Below are 16,737 nucleotides of genomic sequence, written 5' to 3'. Positions count from 1 at the left end.
CTTTTCCACTTCCAGATCTGGTGACTTTACATACATAAGTGTTCTAGTTAGAAAAACAGCACAAGATATTTAACATTTGCCAAAACAATTGGCAGAGAGCAAGCTGGCTGTGCCAGTTTCCCCCTGATCTCTGAGGTGTGCGGCCTGCAAGCGTCGGTTTTCCTTAGTAAGTGCTACATTACTGTGCACTCCATCTTTATCGTACTGGCTTTTCTTTGAAAGCCACTGTCATCGGCATTAGCTTGTTTACCCCGTACAGCGTTGTGTTGTGATGATGGTGTAGCACTGAAGAGGGACAGAAGTCCAGAAGAGCCGTCCTAATCTGATACAGTGTGGGCATAGAGGGTGCTTTTAACTACCTCAAATTATTAGATTGGGACTTTGAAAATATCCTTTTTTAAGAAGAAAGCTATCTTCTCAAAGAATTTTAAATATAGCTTAGGAAAGTACTGATTTTTTTTTTAAATGCAATATTTTAAATGTCTGTTTATAGGAATTAAAATTGGAACGTTCTGATGTTCCTCAGCTAGGTTATAGCTAAATGACTGTAGTCTATTTGTATAGAGAATGTTATTAACAACAGAAAGGAACACACTGGGATATAGCTCTTGCCATGGATAAATGTCAGATGTGCTGTGCTAGAGGAAGGAACCAAAGGCTACTGTGCAGCTCTATTTATATTTAGAAGTGCTGCCCATTTTTGTTTTATTTCTGGAAGTGCTGAGTTTTGAGTCCTCTGCCGTGGAGCCATTACACCCCCACCCCCCGTGCAGAAGTAGGAAATTCTCACTGCTAGTCCTTGTTGTACACAACCTTTTCCAGAGCAGAAGCCGTTTTAGTTGTTTACTGGCTCTGCGTTAAGGAAGAAGATAATGGGAGATTTGTAGTTTATGATTCTTAGTTTAACATTGAGTATCCAAAACATAGGCTGCTAGTGATTTTAAAGAAAAAGCAAAACCAAAAGTGTTTGGATTTATTTTGTTTTGTTTTTCTTTTTCAAGAAAAGCAAAATCCCAATGTTACTCTTTCCTGAAGTTTAGTGACAGGCTAAATACTTAAGTCTCAGTGTCTCTCTCTCTCTCTCTCTCTCTCTCTCTCTCTCTCTCTCTCTCTCTCTCTCTCTTTTAAAGCCTACTAAGGCTTCATGGTTGATGGACCAGGAGATGGCTCAGTGGTTAAGAGCATGTGCTGCTCTTGCAGAGGCCCTGGGTCTTGTTCTAAGCACTATCATGGCAGCCCACAACCTTGTGAACTAGTCGGAGGATCCAGTGCCCTCCTCTAGCTCCATGGGTACTTATACTCACACAGAAAATAATAATAAGTACATATTTTTAAAGTCTCACAGTTCTTTAGAAAATAATGTGAGGTTCTCCATTTCCCCAGATCCCAGTCCTCTGTGTTTCTGACAGTTTGGGACAGCCTTATTTTGAGTAGGTTCGTTGTGGCGCCTTTGTATATAATCTTGATTTGTTCCTTATATGTTGCATGTTGTTGTTACACGCCTTGAATGCATTGTCCTATTCTTTCAGCTGGAGTGTATGGCCTAGCAGCAGTGAGTTGGATTTGTTATAGCTTTGTTTCTTAGCACCTAACTCAGTATCCTTATAAACTACAATGGCCAAATGGTGTGTGGAGGTAGTTCTAAAGATGAGACTCGTGTGACGTGATTCACTGATTTTTATTAGTCTGCTAAGACTGCCATCACCAAGAACCATGGGTTAGGTAGCTCAGACAGCAGACATTTTGTTTTCCCATGGTTCTGCAGGCTAGAAACTCAAAAGAAGGTGTAATAAGGTTTGTGTTTGGCGAGGCTTCTTGCCTTGCTATGTCTTCTCTTGTCATTTTTCTTTGCCTCTATCTTTGTAGTGCTTCTTCCTCTTAAAAAGGTATCAGTCCTGATGGATTAGGGTTCTATCCTTTGACCTCATCTAACATTAATTGCTTTCTTAAAGATCTTATTTCCAAATACAGAGATCCTGGGAGTGAGGTCTTCAACATATACATTTTGAAGAGAAGGCACCATCTTGTTGACTGCCTGCTGCCTGCGAATGCCCTGCTCTGGTTACCTTTGCATTGCTGTTTAGGAATGCCTGACACAAACATCTGGAAGGATGGGCTTGGCTGGGCTCACAGTGCAGCATGGAAGGCAGTGCATCACCAACAGGAAGGAGCCTGGGGCAGCTGGTTACACTGGCAATGAGTAACAGCCAGGAAGCACCGGGCAATGAGTGCTGCTGCCCAGCTCACCTTTCCTTTGTATTCAGTTCAGACCCTAGACTATAGGGATGGTGCTGCTCTTACTCATACATATATTCATTCCTGGGTCTGCCCATGCCCAGGGGAACCTCTGTGTATGCACCTTCATCGACATGCCCCGGTATGCTTTCTGTGGTGATTCTGAGTCCAGTAAAGTTGATGATAAAAACTAAGCCAAGTTATTAAGATACTGACACTATGCCAGTTTGACTTTTTCAATGGTTGCAGAAGCAGCTACACAGGGCTGTCTCAGCTCTGCTTAGACAATCCCGCTGCCCGGTTGCTTCCAAAGATTTGGACAAAGGACCACAGAAAGCTGGGACTCAGAATGCTTTTGACAGCAGCTGTAAACCTTCCTAAGGCTGTGACCCTTTAATACAGTTAGTTCCTCATGTTGTGCTGACCCTAACCATAAAATTATTTCATTACTACTTCATAACTGTAATCTCACTACTGTTATGAATTGTAAATATCTGTGTTTTCTGATGGTCTTAGATGACTCCTATGAAAAGGTCATTTGATCCCCAAAAGGGGTTTTGGCCCAGAGGTTGAGAACCTTTGCCTTATGAGACTCTGTTGCCCTATGGATGGCAGTGTTTGTGAACGTGATAAGTCTAGTTCTGAGAGAAGCTGAGACTGCACATGATTGTGCTAGAAAAGGTCCAACAGTAGGATGACACTTGTCGGGACATAATGCAGTCTGGAAGGGGTGTGCCTGTGGGTGCCCGTGTGCATGCACTTTGGTTTTGGTGACTAGTGGAAGGTTATCTGGCAGAGGAGAACCAGAGTATGTGGAGTCTGTTGCCAGCATAGTGAAGGCGAATGTAGAGAGCTGAGCAGGAACTGAGGCACATCTTACACCTGATTCCATTGTTAGAGACGCTGAGTGCAGCCTCTCAGAAATTCTGCTTGGAGGCATGTACCTCAGATTTTAGACGTGTGTACGTTTTGGACTCCTAGTAAGTCAGGCTGTGGCATGGTAGTAATTACTCTTTGGAAATCTTGCAAAACGGTGCTGCTCACTGGTTTGCTCAAGAATTATTTATTTAAAACCTCAGTCTGGCTGGACTAAGTAAATAGAATGACAGTTTTTTTAAAATGGCAAGGAACATGAAGGCCCTAAGCCATTAGGAATGTTCATGCTTACATGTGTATCTGAGCACAGAAATACTTTCTTATGTTCAAGGATTTTTGTTCATGTAGGTAATGTCTAATGTGGTGTGTTCACACCACTCTTAGAAAACCTTATTACATGTGTGTAAGTAAATACCATATGTAGACATATGTTAGTACCTAGAAATTTTAATCACTGTTGGAAAGTTAAAATAAGAGCAAGTACTTGCCCAGAATTAAGAAATGTCAGTTAGCAAAAATGAGATTTGAAGACTAGGCATTCTTTCAAAAAAAAAGTGAGGAAACCACAGTTTGTCAGGTCTTCCTTATATTTGAATCATGTTGCTGTATCTTACGTACTCTAGGCAACTTTAAGTTTGTCTGTTACCATACTCCTTATACTAACGAGGGCCTTGCCCACAGTAATGCCAGAGCTGAGAGACCAGTCTGCTGACTCTCAGGGAGGAGCTAGAAGGGGCTTTCAGGAATGAGAGTGCTCTGCAGGGAGAGCATAGGTGCTCTCTGACCAGGTGTGTGGGCTTGTGCCTGTGGGCATGCAGGAGGCAGAGGCATGAAGGTGATTGCAAGGTCAAGGGCAGCCAGGGTTACATTCATTGTAGCTCTGAATATCAAGATATCAAGACCTTCATATTCACTGCAGTTTTGTGCACTTAGTCCAGCCAGACTAAGGTTTAAAATAATTCTTGAACAAACTGGTGAGCAGCACCATTTTTGTCTCAAAAACCAAACAACAAAAACCTTAATAAACAGTCTGTAGATAGGAGTGAAGAAAGATAGAATGGCCAGGTAGGTTGGAGAAGGGAACTGGATGCCAGCATGCAGCAGTTAGCCATTGGAGTATGGTTTATAAATTTTGAGCCACATGAGTAACTGGATAAAAATATTTCAAGAGGATTAATCCGATAGTAGTGTATAGAAAAAAAAATTAAAGGACAAAGACACAAGGGTGTCAGTACATTATAAGAGATTGCATGTGGTATTTTTTAAACATCAAGAGTTAGACATGTAAAAGAAAACTAAAGTGGAAGTGATGGCAAAGGAAGAGCGAGGGAATCATAATTTGGAACAATCCTATTGGATGACTGAGGAAGGAGGGGATCACTGACATTAAACAGCTCTCAGGTAATCCTCAAACATGTGGAAAGAGAGAAGACTCACAGCTTCTTAGGATTGAGTTTAAATTCTGCAGAGCAGCAAGATGGCTCAGCAGGTGAAGGTGCTTGCTGCCAAGTCTGACAGCCTGAGTTCAGCCCCAGGGAGGGAGGGAGAACCACCTTTCAAAAGCTGCTCTCTGACCTCTCCATGCGAGAGATGACGTACATGCACACATGCACACATGCACACATGCACAGAGTGAATACATGTAGTACAACTTTAAGGAAATTCAGTTTGGCAAGCATTTCTATTTCTTATGTCATCCAATTAAGACATAGAAAGTTGGGAACTTGGAAAAGGGAGGAGGGGGCTGTGATTGGGATGTAAAGTAAATGAACAATGAATGAAAAAAAAAAAGAAAATAGTGGAAACTGAAAGTGATCTTTATTAACCTAATTATTAACTTTCTTTTGCCATTAATTTTACTATTGTACCTAACTGAAGATGCTATTGAATAAGTGATAAAAATAGTTCAGTTTAGTTACACTTGATTACAGTTCCCCAGATTATAGAATCTAGGTGAAGAGGCTTTGAGTAAATAACTGATTATCCTGGTTGGAAATAAACATGGTTCTCTAACACTAATTTTCAATTTCAAGAAATGCTTATTTTACAAGGCTTTAGAGTGACTGGGAGAGGTTAAAAGTGTAACTATAAACTGTCAGAGGGATTTGGAAGGAGCTGAAGTGATGAAAGGCAGTTAGTAGGGAAAAAGGACTGAGTGGTAAAACTGACATGGAAGATGAACCTGGCCACAGGAGAACATGTTGTTTCACAGTGTTCAGATTTCTCAGTATAGTCTAAACACTATCAGATACATATGGATTTCCTATAGTGAAGGCTAGGAGCCAGTCCATTTTCCTCATAATACTGGAAACAGTGAATTGTGCACTGTTTTATACTCTAGGACTTTGATTATGTAATTGATAATAGGAATAGTATATAATTGCTTTCTAATTATTTCCTGTGTACTTTGTTTTCATCACACAGTTACTTTTGAAAATGTAATGTAAATGTAAATGCCTTTCCTTAGTCTCAGACACTGGTACTGTAGGGTGCTTGCCAAGCAAGGGCACTTACCAGACATTGGATGCGTTGGATGCTTTCAAATGTAGCAATTCTTGTGATCCTCATGTTCAACCATTTTTTTAGAACGATTTATTGTTATTTTATTTATGTGTACATGTGTGTTTGGGTGCAGTGTGAGTGTGTGGGTGCCCATGGAGGCTGGAAGAAGGTGTTGGATCTTTTGGAGCCGGAGCTATGGGAGTGTGTGAGCTAGCTGCTTTGTGTGGGTGCTGGGAACCAGCTCAGAACCTCTGGAAGAGCAGCAAGCTGGTCACCACTGAGCCATGTCTCCAGCCACCTGGGACTGTACACTTGTCCTCACTTCATTTCCCTCACGATACCATGCCTGAGAATAGTCGAGTTTCCAGCCGTCTAAGCTGAGACCCAGCCGTTACCCTTTAGGTACCTAGATAGAGCAGAATGCTTTAGCAATAGGTATTTTCAACCATGCTTCACATCTGCTAAAAATTAAGTTCTGTCAATTACATCTATCTGTGGGAAAATTAATCTGGAGTTATATTTACCTAATTATTGGAGAAGAAAGGGTCAGGACCAGCAATGTCCTGAAAAATCTCTGGGAGACTCAAAGAGGTAGGATCTAAGCTGTCACTTCACGGGGCAGACTGGAGAGAAGTTTATGGTGGTTCATGTAGAGTGATCTTCCTGGATGAGAGAACTAGTGTCAGAAGTGGATTTAACTATGAGAATAAGCTGTACTCAATGCACAATTTTTAATTCTTAGATTTGTCTTGCAATAAAGTTGTTAAGCTGAGTTATTTTTATGACACTGGATAAGAAAACTCAATTTTTAAAATGTGGGCACAGTAAATATGAAATAGTGAAATTTTAATTTCAGTAAAAATTAATTATTAATAGTCCGTTTAAATAGTTTTGATTTTTGTGGAGCACTTCCGTTGCTTTTCTAAATTCAGTCAGTAGTCCCCATACAAGATAGCACAGGGGGAGGGTTTCATAGACGCAGGTAAAAATAAAGGGGTCAAAGTAAGGGCAATCAAGTCCTAGCATGCTTAAGTCATCTGCTTTGTGAGAACGGGGCAGGTAAAACAGCCGGGGCTATTTTGTTAATGTGCTAAAATTACATAGAAAAGAGTTTGCCCTTTTTATGTACAATACAGTAGTAGCACTAGCACACTCAGAGTGCTGTAGAACCACATCACCACTGTCCATTCCCAAAACCTTTGTCACCTCAGTCATCTTAGTCCTGACTTGTTAATCGGGAGCCTACTCCTCTGTGCATACACTCAGGACTTCCTGATTTCGGGAGTTGCTTTAGGTTCCTATGGTGCACCGTCTGATTAACAACAGTGAGTTGTAGGTCAGTTCCTTTTCTTTTGCATGTTTAACAGATACTTTGTATTCAGGTCTGGAAGAACTGTGCACACATTCTCTCTTGTCTCATGTTCAGAGTGACTGGTCTTTGTTAGTGTCATTGTTACATGAATTAGATACTTCTTGAATACCTTTTTGTTTTGAAACTGGATCTTGCTGTGTACTTATTCAGATATTTTTTATCTTAATTTTCACTAGGCTTTACAAGATAGTATTTCAAGTGATGGATTTGGAAATCTCAAAATGTTCCTTATGTAAGATATAATAAAGTTTGTGTCTAGAAGTTACTCCATGATCTAAATTTTTAATAGACAAAGCCACTGGGCTAATTTTTTTTTACTGTTGGTGTTTTTCAAAGATGGTTTAAAAAGTTCACATGTTTGTTTCAATACTGCCACCTGGTGACTACTGAGGATATTTCAACATGGGCTTAAACTTGGCTTACAACCCCATAAAGTCATACAATTGAATGTAGGTTTTACAGGGGGGGAAAAAAATCAGTGAGCTAGGTGTTTGTGGCAGTGCTAACCTGTGTGGCATTGTGCAGTTTCACTGCATCCTTGGTTCTGAAGCTACAACACTAGCATCATGTACTGCCTGAGAGCTCCCACTTACAACCCCAGTGAACATTACTCAAAGGGCCTCAGTTCAGATCTGGATGGGGCCATTGTGTGTTATCAACTGTAGTGTTTTTATCCTACAGTTAAACGTTTCTACTGCTGTAGAAACATAATGGTTTAATTATGGACAATAATGACCACTAGGATGTTACAACTGCCATTCTTTCACATGTGAATATCAAACCAGTGCATCTTTGCAATGTATTGTATTGGAGTAGCTGCTTTTTAAACTTACTATTTTTTAATGTTTAAAAGTTTATAATATTTAAATTTGAGTTGCTGACAAATTTCATAAAAGGTTGTATGGATTTTGGCCTGGGTTTAGGACAGAGTTTCCAATAATTTCTAAAATGGCCTTAATTATACTTCTGACATTTTATACTATATATTTAGGTGAAACAGCATTTCCACAATTATAAAGTCAAAATATTGATAAACTTTGAATAATGTTGACATTGCTATGTCCTGCACTTTTAGATATCCAGCCAAGATTTAATTCCTTATGTAAAAATAAACAAACCTGTATATCTTACTGTGCAAATTTACTTTCATTTTTAATGAATGGTAAAAATAACTGTGCCAAAGAACTGTCTTAAATTTCATTATTACCTACTACCACTAAATACTGAGTTTGTATGTCTACTTTTTGTATCTATATAACTGGGAATGTTTAAAAAATCTGAGGGACAAAGGTGATCACAGGTAAAAGGAAGCCCTGACATAAGGCAACAGCCAAGAAGTACAGCAGAAGTGTGCCCAACCCTGGGTCCCAGTGCTTTAGAGAGACTGAGGGAGGTGAGCTGTGCTGGTGGAAGTCTCACATACTGATTGGGACAGTGAAGTCACTGTGAAATCACCCAAGCATCTATATACTATCATTTTATTTTTCTTTACATACAGGTTACTATTTTTACTGTTTTTCTTCGGCTGGATAATTTAATTATTCAGTAGTGTTATGTGTGCCCTGCTTATTATATGCTGTTCACTGCTGTCAGTACAGTAATGCCTTAAACAGATAAAACTCAGAACCTTTGTACAGTTTACAGTTGGACAGATGTCAGTTAGATACCCCTACCCATCAGTTAGTGAATGATGAAGGGAATGAGTAAAGCAGGGAAAAGGACCTTGTGAAGGATTATGTGGGTGGACTACTTTCAGGTGTTTAGTAGGGTGTAAGGAGGCCAGTAAGACAACACCTTACCAACAAGGTTAGTAGAAATCTGAAAGGTTTACACAAGAGCAGTCTGTATAGAAAAAGCAAAGGCAGGGGCCCTGCTTTGGAACATCTGACTGTGAAGAAGCAGAAGCATGGACGATGGAGGGGATGGGGTTAGGACATAGGTGATGAGGTCAGATGTGGTAGGATTTAGGGTTAGGCCTCTGCAGATCACACAGGGTCATTTTAATCTGAAGTGGAGACTTGTACTAGATGGCTTGAAGCAGCTAAATCATGTGCTTCACCTTAACTCAGGTTCCACTCTGCTCGCCCTGTTTAATGGGGTGTAACCATAGCTGTAGGAATCAGGTGACTTTTATTTAGATCACAGGAACAGTAAGGCATAAGGATTAAGCTTGGACAGGTCTGTGAACATTGATAGTATAGCATATTGTCTGGTTCTTCATAGACCTTTAAAGGTTGTCTTTATGGATTATCAACAGTGTTCAGTAGTCGAAGTCTTGCTTATAGAGTCTTACTTGGAAAGGGTTAAAACATTTCTTCTGTTTGTCCTCTTAACAATACTATCTTTGGTCTAAAACAGTACATCAGTGTGTTACACTGCTTACTTTCTTTTGTTTGTGTTCTTTTGTACATCCACATGCACACCCCCCATTTCTCATGTCAGATTTTATTTTATTTGGTTTTAAATTAAAAACATTTTACGTTAACATATAATTAGTTTCAAAACATGTTTTTCGTTTTGTAAGTGTCTGCGTGTTTTCTTCCGTGTAGGTCTGCATACCATTTTCATTCCTGTTCTCCACAGGTGCCAGTAGAGAGCATCAGATCCGGAGACTAGAGTTACAGACAGCTTTGAGCTCCTGTATGGGGCTGGGAATTGAACCCATGTCCAGAGCAGCCAATGCTTTTAACCACTGAGCCAAATTTAGCCCCACATTACATCCCTCCCTCCCTTCCTCTTCCATGCTCCTCCCTCCTCTTACTGATCTCTTTCCTCTCTCTTGTCTCCCCTCCTGCTCTCATGTTGCACGTGTTTGTCCCTCTCTCCCTCTCATGAACCCAGTGTAGGTCTAGTCACATGTCATTGGTTTTCGTGTAGCAAGTAACAAGACAGCCAGTTTGTCTGGCTACGTTTCACATACTGCTTGAATGAATAGATTTGGATGACCTCAGTAAACAGGGCTTGGGATGATCAGAGCCCAGTAGTAGGTTCTTAAAAGGAATATTAACAGCAGTACCACTACAAGGAGGACCTGGTACACAGAGACACTTTTCAAGGCGTTTAGGTATGATTTCTATTTTCATTAGAAACTTTATATTCTGGACTCTAGATAAAGCAGACTGTTTTAAAATACTTTTACTTAAATTTTAATTTTTTTTTTCCCCGAGAAAGGGTTTTTCCGTGTAACCCTCGCTGTTCTGGAACTCACTCTGTAGACCAGGCTGGCCTTGAACTCAGAAATCCCTCTGCCTCTGCTGGGATTAAAGGCATGAGCCACCACTGCCCAGCAATTTACAGAAATTTTATTCATTGGAAACTTACTTATATGGGTGCTCAGAGTTTGATAGGCAATGTTTTTGTTCTGCTCTTAGCCCCAGCCAGTCTTACTTCTGCACTTTTTCTTATGCTGTAGAACCTTTTATCTAGCCAACTTTTAGCAGGTGATCATATTTCTCATTTTCCAGAAATAAATAAAACTATAAGAGATGGCATCCTCAACTTTTCCCTATTTTTGTTCCTCCTCCAAGGCAAATCTCTTTCTCTCTCTCTCTCTCTCTCTCTCTCTCACACACACACACACACACACACACACACACACACTTCTAGTTAAAACCAGTCTTTACCCATGCTTTAAAAGTCACCCTTTTTTTCTAAAGCCATTCTGTATTGGTGTTGTTCATTCCTGTTAACTACTAACTACATTTTACTATTGTGTATTAGGAGCTGCGAAAAAACAATTTTGAGCCAGTAAGCACAAGTGGGGGCAGCTCTCAGCCCTGTTATAGTGTGTGCCTAGTTGCTTCTGTTCTTGTTTGTTCCTGAGTGCTTGACTGTTTTGTCCACTCTTCCACATGTAAATAGGTTTACCTTCCATACCTTAAATACTTGGAATATATTGAGGCCATAAGGTATTTCCTTTTAGCAACTTATTGTCTACTTTCTGTCCCATTCACAACAGTGTTCATTTCTGACTGTAGTTCTTCCAGTGTCACCGACAGGCACTGTATTTTATGTAGTGAGGTCTTGGGTGCAGTTTTATCTTTCCAGTTACTGTTACATACTATGTCAGGATGGCTGTCCATGGAAGAAAGGGAGAGAGAGTGTGTTAGAAACAATTGCTGGGACATAATGTTCTTGTGATTTTTATGGTGGTGCTGTGGGCATTGATTCCATAATAACTTGTGGAGTACACCTACAGTGTGTTTTTCCTCCCAGTAAAAGTACACCGTATTTTTCTAGTATGCTTTGATTGGAAAATTAGCGTTTAAATTTAAATTGATGAATTAATATTGGTTAGAAATGTGGTAACCCTGTATTTCCTGAAATACTAGTGGATTTGGATATAAGTATTCAGAATTTAGGAGAGAGAATAGGCTAGAGAAAGGTTTTAATGATGTGAATAAGCAGATGACAACAGAAAGTACCCAGTGACATGGAGTAGATAGAAAAGGATACAGATTGAGGGGTGACAAAAACAAGTCAGAGACGAGGAACACCAACATGTACATGTGTTTGAAGGAAGAAAAGGACACCAAAAAGATCAGACTGAGAGAAAAAGAAAAGAGAAGCAGAAGAGGAGGAGTAGTGACAGAAGAGTGAGTTCTGGGAAGAAGGCTGGTGACAGGGCTCAGTGAGTGCCCTCTGACCTACACACAGCCAGTAAACCTAATGTAAGCATTTAGAAAGAGAACCTCGCTCCATATAAGACAGTGCTTGTTAGTGATATCATAATAATTACTTGATTACAAGCATGCATTTACTCTAATGTGTTTGCTCTTTCAGTACTACTTGTGATATTCATAAAGTTCCTTATTTTATTAAAGCTTGGTCATGTCATTGGTCTTAGTGACTTTTCTATTGCTATGAAGAAACAGCATGACCTAGGCAGCTTATAGAAACAAGTGTTTCATTGGGGGCTTGCTTATAGGGCTGGCAGGTCACAAGGCAAGAACCATAGGTGGCTTACAGTTTCAGAGTCACCCCATTATCATCATGGTGGGAAGCATGGCTGCAGGCAGACGGTGCACTGGAAAAGAAGCTGAGAGCTCTACATCTTGATCCAAGGGTAGCAAGTTGACTGGGGGGAGTGAGAGAGGTATGGAGAGAGAGGAAGAGGAGAGGGAGAGAGATGGAAAGAAAGGAGGGAGGGAGGGAGCAGAGGGAGAACTGGGGGCTTTTGTAATCTCAAATCCCATCCAGGTAACATACTTCTCCAACAAGGCCACACCTCCTATCATCCTAAGCCCTTGAGCAACTTGGAATCAAATATCCACATCCATGAAGTCCATTCTCATTCAAACCACCAACGATTCATCTGCCTAAAGTCATTCTGTGCCACCTTAGAGGCCAGTCCCAAAATCCCAGATCTTAGGACCGAGAGTCTACCTTTTTTCTAGGTCTTTACAGTTAATTCTTTAGGATTTCAGTCCGATGTGAAGTCTTGTCTTGCCATTCTTCTCTAGTCCTTTTTCCTGTTCTGTGTTAAGGAAAAGCAGTGGTAGCTGTCACCACAGCTGCAGGAACTAAGGTAACTAACATTGCTACTAGCACATTTATGCAGGGTATTTAAAATGACTTTAGTGTTGATATTATGCCCAACTCTTTCCTTATGTGTTTCTTTTGAAAAACACTTTACTAACCACTGAGACATTAATCTTAATCTTTTGTCTTTAGCTGTTATTCCTGTGAAAATGCATCAAGTCTATGTAACTTAGAATGACCTTGCCTTCCAAGTATTAGCTTTGTGGCGTGTACTACACACCCGGCTTATGTGGTGCTTAGGATAAAACCCAAGTTTTCATGAATGCTAGGCAAGTACTCCACTAACTGAGCTACATACTCAGCTTCACTGGGCTCAGTACTTCTTACTGATCCTTTTCTTTTGCCTGAAGAATAAAGGTTTGAGAGATGGCTTGGGGGTAAAATGCCAGGCAAGCATAAATGCCCAAATTCAGATCCTCAGCACCTACATTGAACAGCTTCTCTAGTGAGGTGGAAAGTGGAGACAGAATACCCAGAAGTCGGTGGTCTAACTAGCCTGGTGAATGCAGGAGCAAACAACAGAAGCACAGTGTCTCAACAGGGTAAAAGGCAAGGACCAGAACCACCTGATGCTTCCCTCTGTCCTCCACAAGCACACAGTGGCATACACCTGCACCCCTGCACACAAGCACGTACACAGTGATTGTGGAAAAAGTCTCATTCTCTTCTTCAACCTTAAATCTCTCTTAGCCTTTTAAAGGTTATTGTTGATAGATAAAAATTGAAAATATCAGACTGGAGATGGCTTAGTAGTTATAAGCATCCTGCTCCTGCGGAGGACCCAGGTTCAATTCTAACCACATGGTGGTCCACAGCCATCTGTAACTCCAGTTCTAGAAGATCTGACAGCTTCTTCTAGTCATAATACCAGACACGTATGAATGCACATATGTACATGTAGGTAAAACAATCATACACATTAAAAAAAAATCTTAAAAAAAACCTTTATGTGGAAAATAATGTACATATTTTTGATATTGAAAGACCAATTTCTTCAGTTTTCACAAAATGATCTACTCCTTTTCTGCTATGTTTTCTTTTTCTTTCCCTTACACAAAATCTATGCCCTTAAACACTGGCCGTAGCTGCCTGTTCATCAGAGCCCTTCCTCTCAGGACCGCCTGGATTACCTTTCTCTCCATCACTAGTAGGGGGTAGGGAAGCGCTTCAGAGAGGCTTAGACATACTTATATTTGCTTCTTATGCTCTTGTCCTCTGACCAGCCTACTAAGTGCCCACGTATAACAGGAGTGGAAGAAGTAGTGACCTTGTCCTCCTTCAAGTCATCAGGAGAGTTTCTCTCTTAGTGCCAGTACTATATAGAATGATAGTGTTTAGCATTTGTTTCTTAGAGTGCTTAATGTGCCCCGGCCTACATTAAGCTTATATGTTTGTTTTTCCAGATCACATGTATCCCAGAATTTTTTTGTGCTTACACTTAGGCAAAAGCAAGCTTTATGGGAATTTACTAAGTAGAAATTTTACCAAGAATGATAAAATTGTTTCATAGTTATATAAACCTAGAATTGAATGTAAAACTAACTTCAATTGTATGCTCATACTACAAAACGTTCGAGTAGTGGAATCATCTTTGTTTTTCTCTGCAGCCGGTTGCTGAACCAATCCCCATCTGTAGCTTCTGTCTTGGTACAAAAGAGCAGAACCGGGAGAAGCAGCCTGAGGAACTCGTCTCCTGCGCAGACTGCGGCAATAGCGGTATGTGCTTCCGTTTGCCTTCAGTACAGCTGCAGACAAGGGCAAGCTTGCCTAGAGAAGCTGGTTTCCTTGCCACGTGCATGTTTTAAGCTAATTCTGGTCTTGAGAAACTGAGTTGCTGTTTACACTACAGAGGGATCTGAGTAGCTGACATGTAGTGTTAGTTGCATTTCAGGTGTGCTTTGTAAATGTCTTATGAATTTTTCTGTTTCTTACAGTCATTATCGAGTACTTGTTTAAGTCACAGCAGTCAGTTTAAAGTTTATTTTATCTTTCAGTAAACACAGTTCAGGCTGGTGAGAGCTCAGTCAGTGAAGTGTTTGATGTGCAAACTCAAAGACCTGATTCAGCCCCTGCAACAGCATATGAAGCCCAGGGTGCGAATGTGCATTTGTAATCCCAGTATTGTTGGGTGGGGACAGGGAGATCCTGGGCCTTGCTAGCTGGACTCCAGGCCAGTGAGACCCTGTCTCAGAAAATGGTGGATGGCTCCTCAGGAACTACAGCCAAGGGTCAGACAGCTTCCGCTCATGTGTGTGTGCCTGTCCACTTAGGTGTGCACACAGTATGACATAATTACTTTCATTCTTGATTTGTCTCAGGCTTGATACATAGAACCAGAAAGATAAGATTTGTTTTTCCAGATTGTTACATTGGAATGTTGTTGACACTGGGGTTTTTGAGCCTAAGAAGTCCTGGGCCTACAAGAAAAATTTTCAGAATCATCTAATTTGCAGGTTCCACAGATATTCTTACTGTACATTTAAGAATGCACAAGACTTTACAGGAAGGTTTTAATAAGTCATTATCTGTAATGATTGTTTTCATTTTTAGTGCTTTTTAACAATAACATTCAGGATTTGAACCAGAAAAGAGAAGACAAATTGGATGTTGAGTTGGGTATTTGTGAGGTAGTTGGAAGGGCTGATAAGTTAGGTAGGCTTTGGAGCCTAAGGCTCCTGCAGAAGTGACAGCCAGACTGCGAGGTTGCCCTGTCTTTCTCCACTATGGAGAGGTGGAAAAGGAGGGCTTCATGGACCTTAGAGGTTCTGGATCCTGAGATGCGGATCTGACTATCTTCACCACCTGTTGCACAGTAGGACACTGCTGTTTTCACAACTTTGCTCCTCACTCTGAAACCGCACTAGAGGGAGAGGGAAGATGATCGTGGTCTCATTTCTGCCCCATCGATCCCCAGAGCGTGCCCAGTGCGTTAGAGTGTAGGTGGGAAGGCGTCTGTAAGGAAAAGGGTTAGCTTTGCTGCACCTGCTCCTCAGCTGGCAGCGGGACCCAGGGCTTTACACAGATCAGTCAAGTACCTCACCAAGTGAGCTGCGTCCCAGCGCCTGCTTTTGTATTTCTAGAAGCTGTAGAAGAAGATGAGAGACCATATATAGTACAGTCGAATAAGCAAAAATGAATTCTGGGTAGGTTTCATTGTGATTAGAAGAGATAGCAGCATGCTGTACAGTGCAGTGATAGCCTAACTATTTTAATAATGGAGCCCTTCTCAGAAATTAATTTTATGGATTATGAAAGAGGGCATAAAGTTAATTGTTTTTCCAGTGCTTACTGTCAAGAATTTTTCATTCCTAGTAGTGGATAAATGCATAAAAATATTTGATAGTGAAAGTGTAAAATCCAGTTTGAAGTTCCTGATTATTATAACTGACAGAAATATTTATTGAGATGTATAGATTTTGGGTCTGGTTAGTTTGGGGATGTAATTTTTTTTTTAATTTGCTAGGTTTTTAATTTAAAAGTTTATAAAAATAACAGCTTATCTATTGTTACAGAAATAAATTAATATAAGACCTTGAAGCTTATGTTAGTGATAGATATTTTAGTTTTTCACTGTTTCTATGTGTTGGGAATTTGGAAGTGGCTTATCTAGGCAGTTGACTTAATGTCATACTAGGACATACTTAAGATTTTAATTTGTGCTTCAGACACCTAAAGCTTCCACAATGGCTGTGTACCTGACTGGCAGATTGAAGCTGTTGCCTGGTGACAAGAAGCCTGTTTTTTTTCTGCCATATGGACCAGTAGCTAAGGCTGTGTGGATATCCACACCATGTCAGCTGACTTTCTCTAAGCACATATCTAAGCATATACACACCAAGGAAGAGTCTTGAATTAGAAGTTATACTGTCATCTCTACAGTATTGTATTGCTACACAGATCAAGCCTACTCAGTGTGTGAGCAAGTCTACATAAGGGGAAAGGCCTTGGAGATTATCATAGAGGCCACGGGAGAAAAGCTTGAACATAGCAATATGTAAAACATGGACAAATAAAAAGCAAGAATAGTTGGGAGAAAATAATTACATTAAAAATGGGAACGGTCCAAATTCCTTATGAGTAAAATAAGTATTTTTACATTTCTAAGCATAAAGTCTAAAGAGAAAAAAGTCTGGAAACAAGTGGCTTACATAAGAGCAAATTAGTTTCTGAGTATATGAAAAAAGCTTCACTTGTAGAATAACAGGAATGCA

At 40.4% G+C, this 16,737-nt stretch overlaps 1 protein-coding gene across 4 annotated transcripts in view; it reads left to right on the top strand.

Annotated features, from left to right (window-relative positions):
- Kat6a (lysine acetyltransferase 6A) overlaps positions 1 to 16,737 on the top strand; it is an 82,161-nt gene that overhangs the window by 29,035 nt on the left and 36,389 nt on the right. For all 4 annotated transcript variants that reach the window (XM_085844081.1, XM_085844079.1, XM_029481030.2 and 1 more), the window contains one exon: positions 14,134 to 14,242. In XM_085844081.1, the coding sequence (XP_085700207.1) occupies positions 14,134 to 14,242 (109 nt within the window). The remainder of the gene's footprint in view (positions 1 to 14,133; positions 14,243 to 16,737) is intronic.

This window comes from Mus caroli, unplaced genomic scaffold (assembly GCF_978045245.1).
Source record: "Mus caroli unplaced genomic scaffold, Mus_caroli_1 scaffold_10, whole genome shotgun sequence".
Lineage (NCBI taxonomy): Eukaryota > Metazoa > Chordata > Mammalia > Rodentia > Muridae > Mus > Mus caroli.
This window is presented reverse-complemented; position numbering and strand designations above follow the sequence as displayed.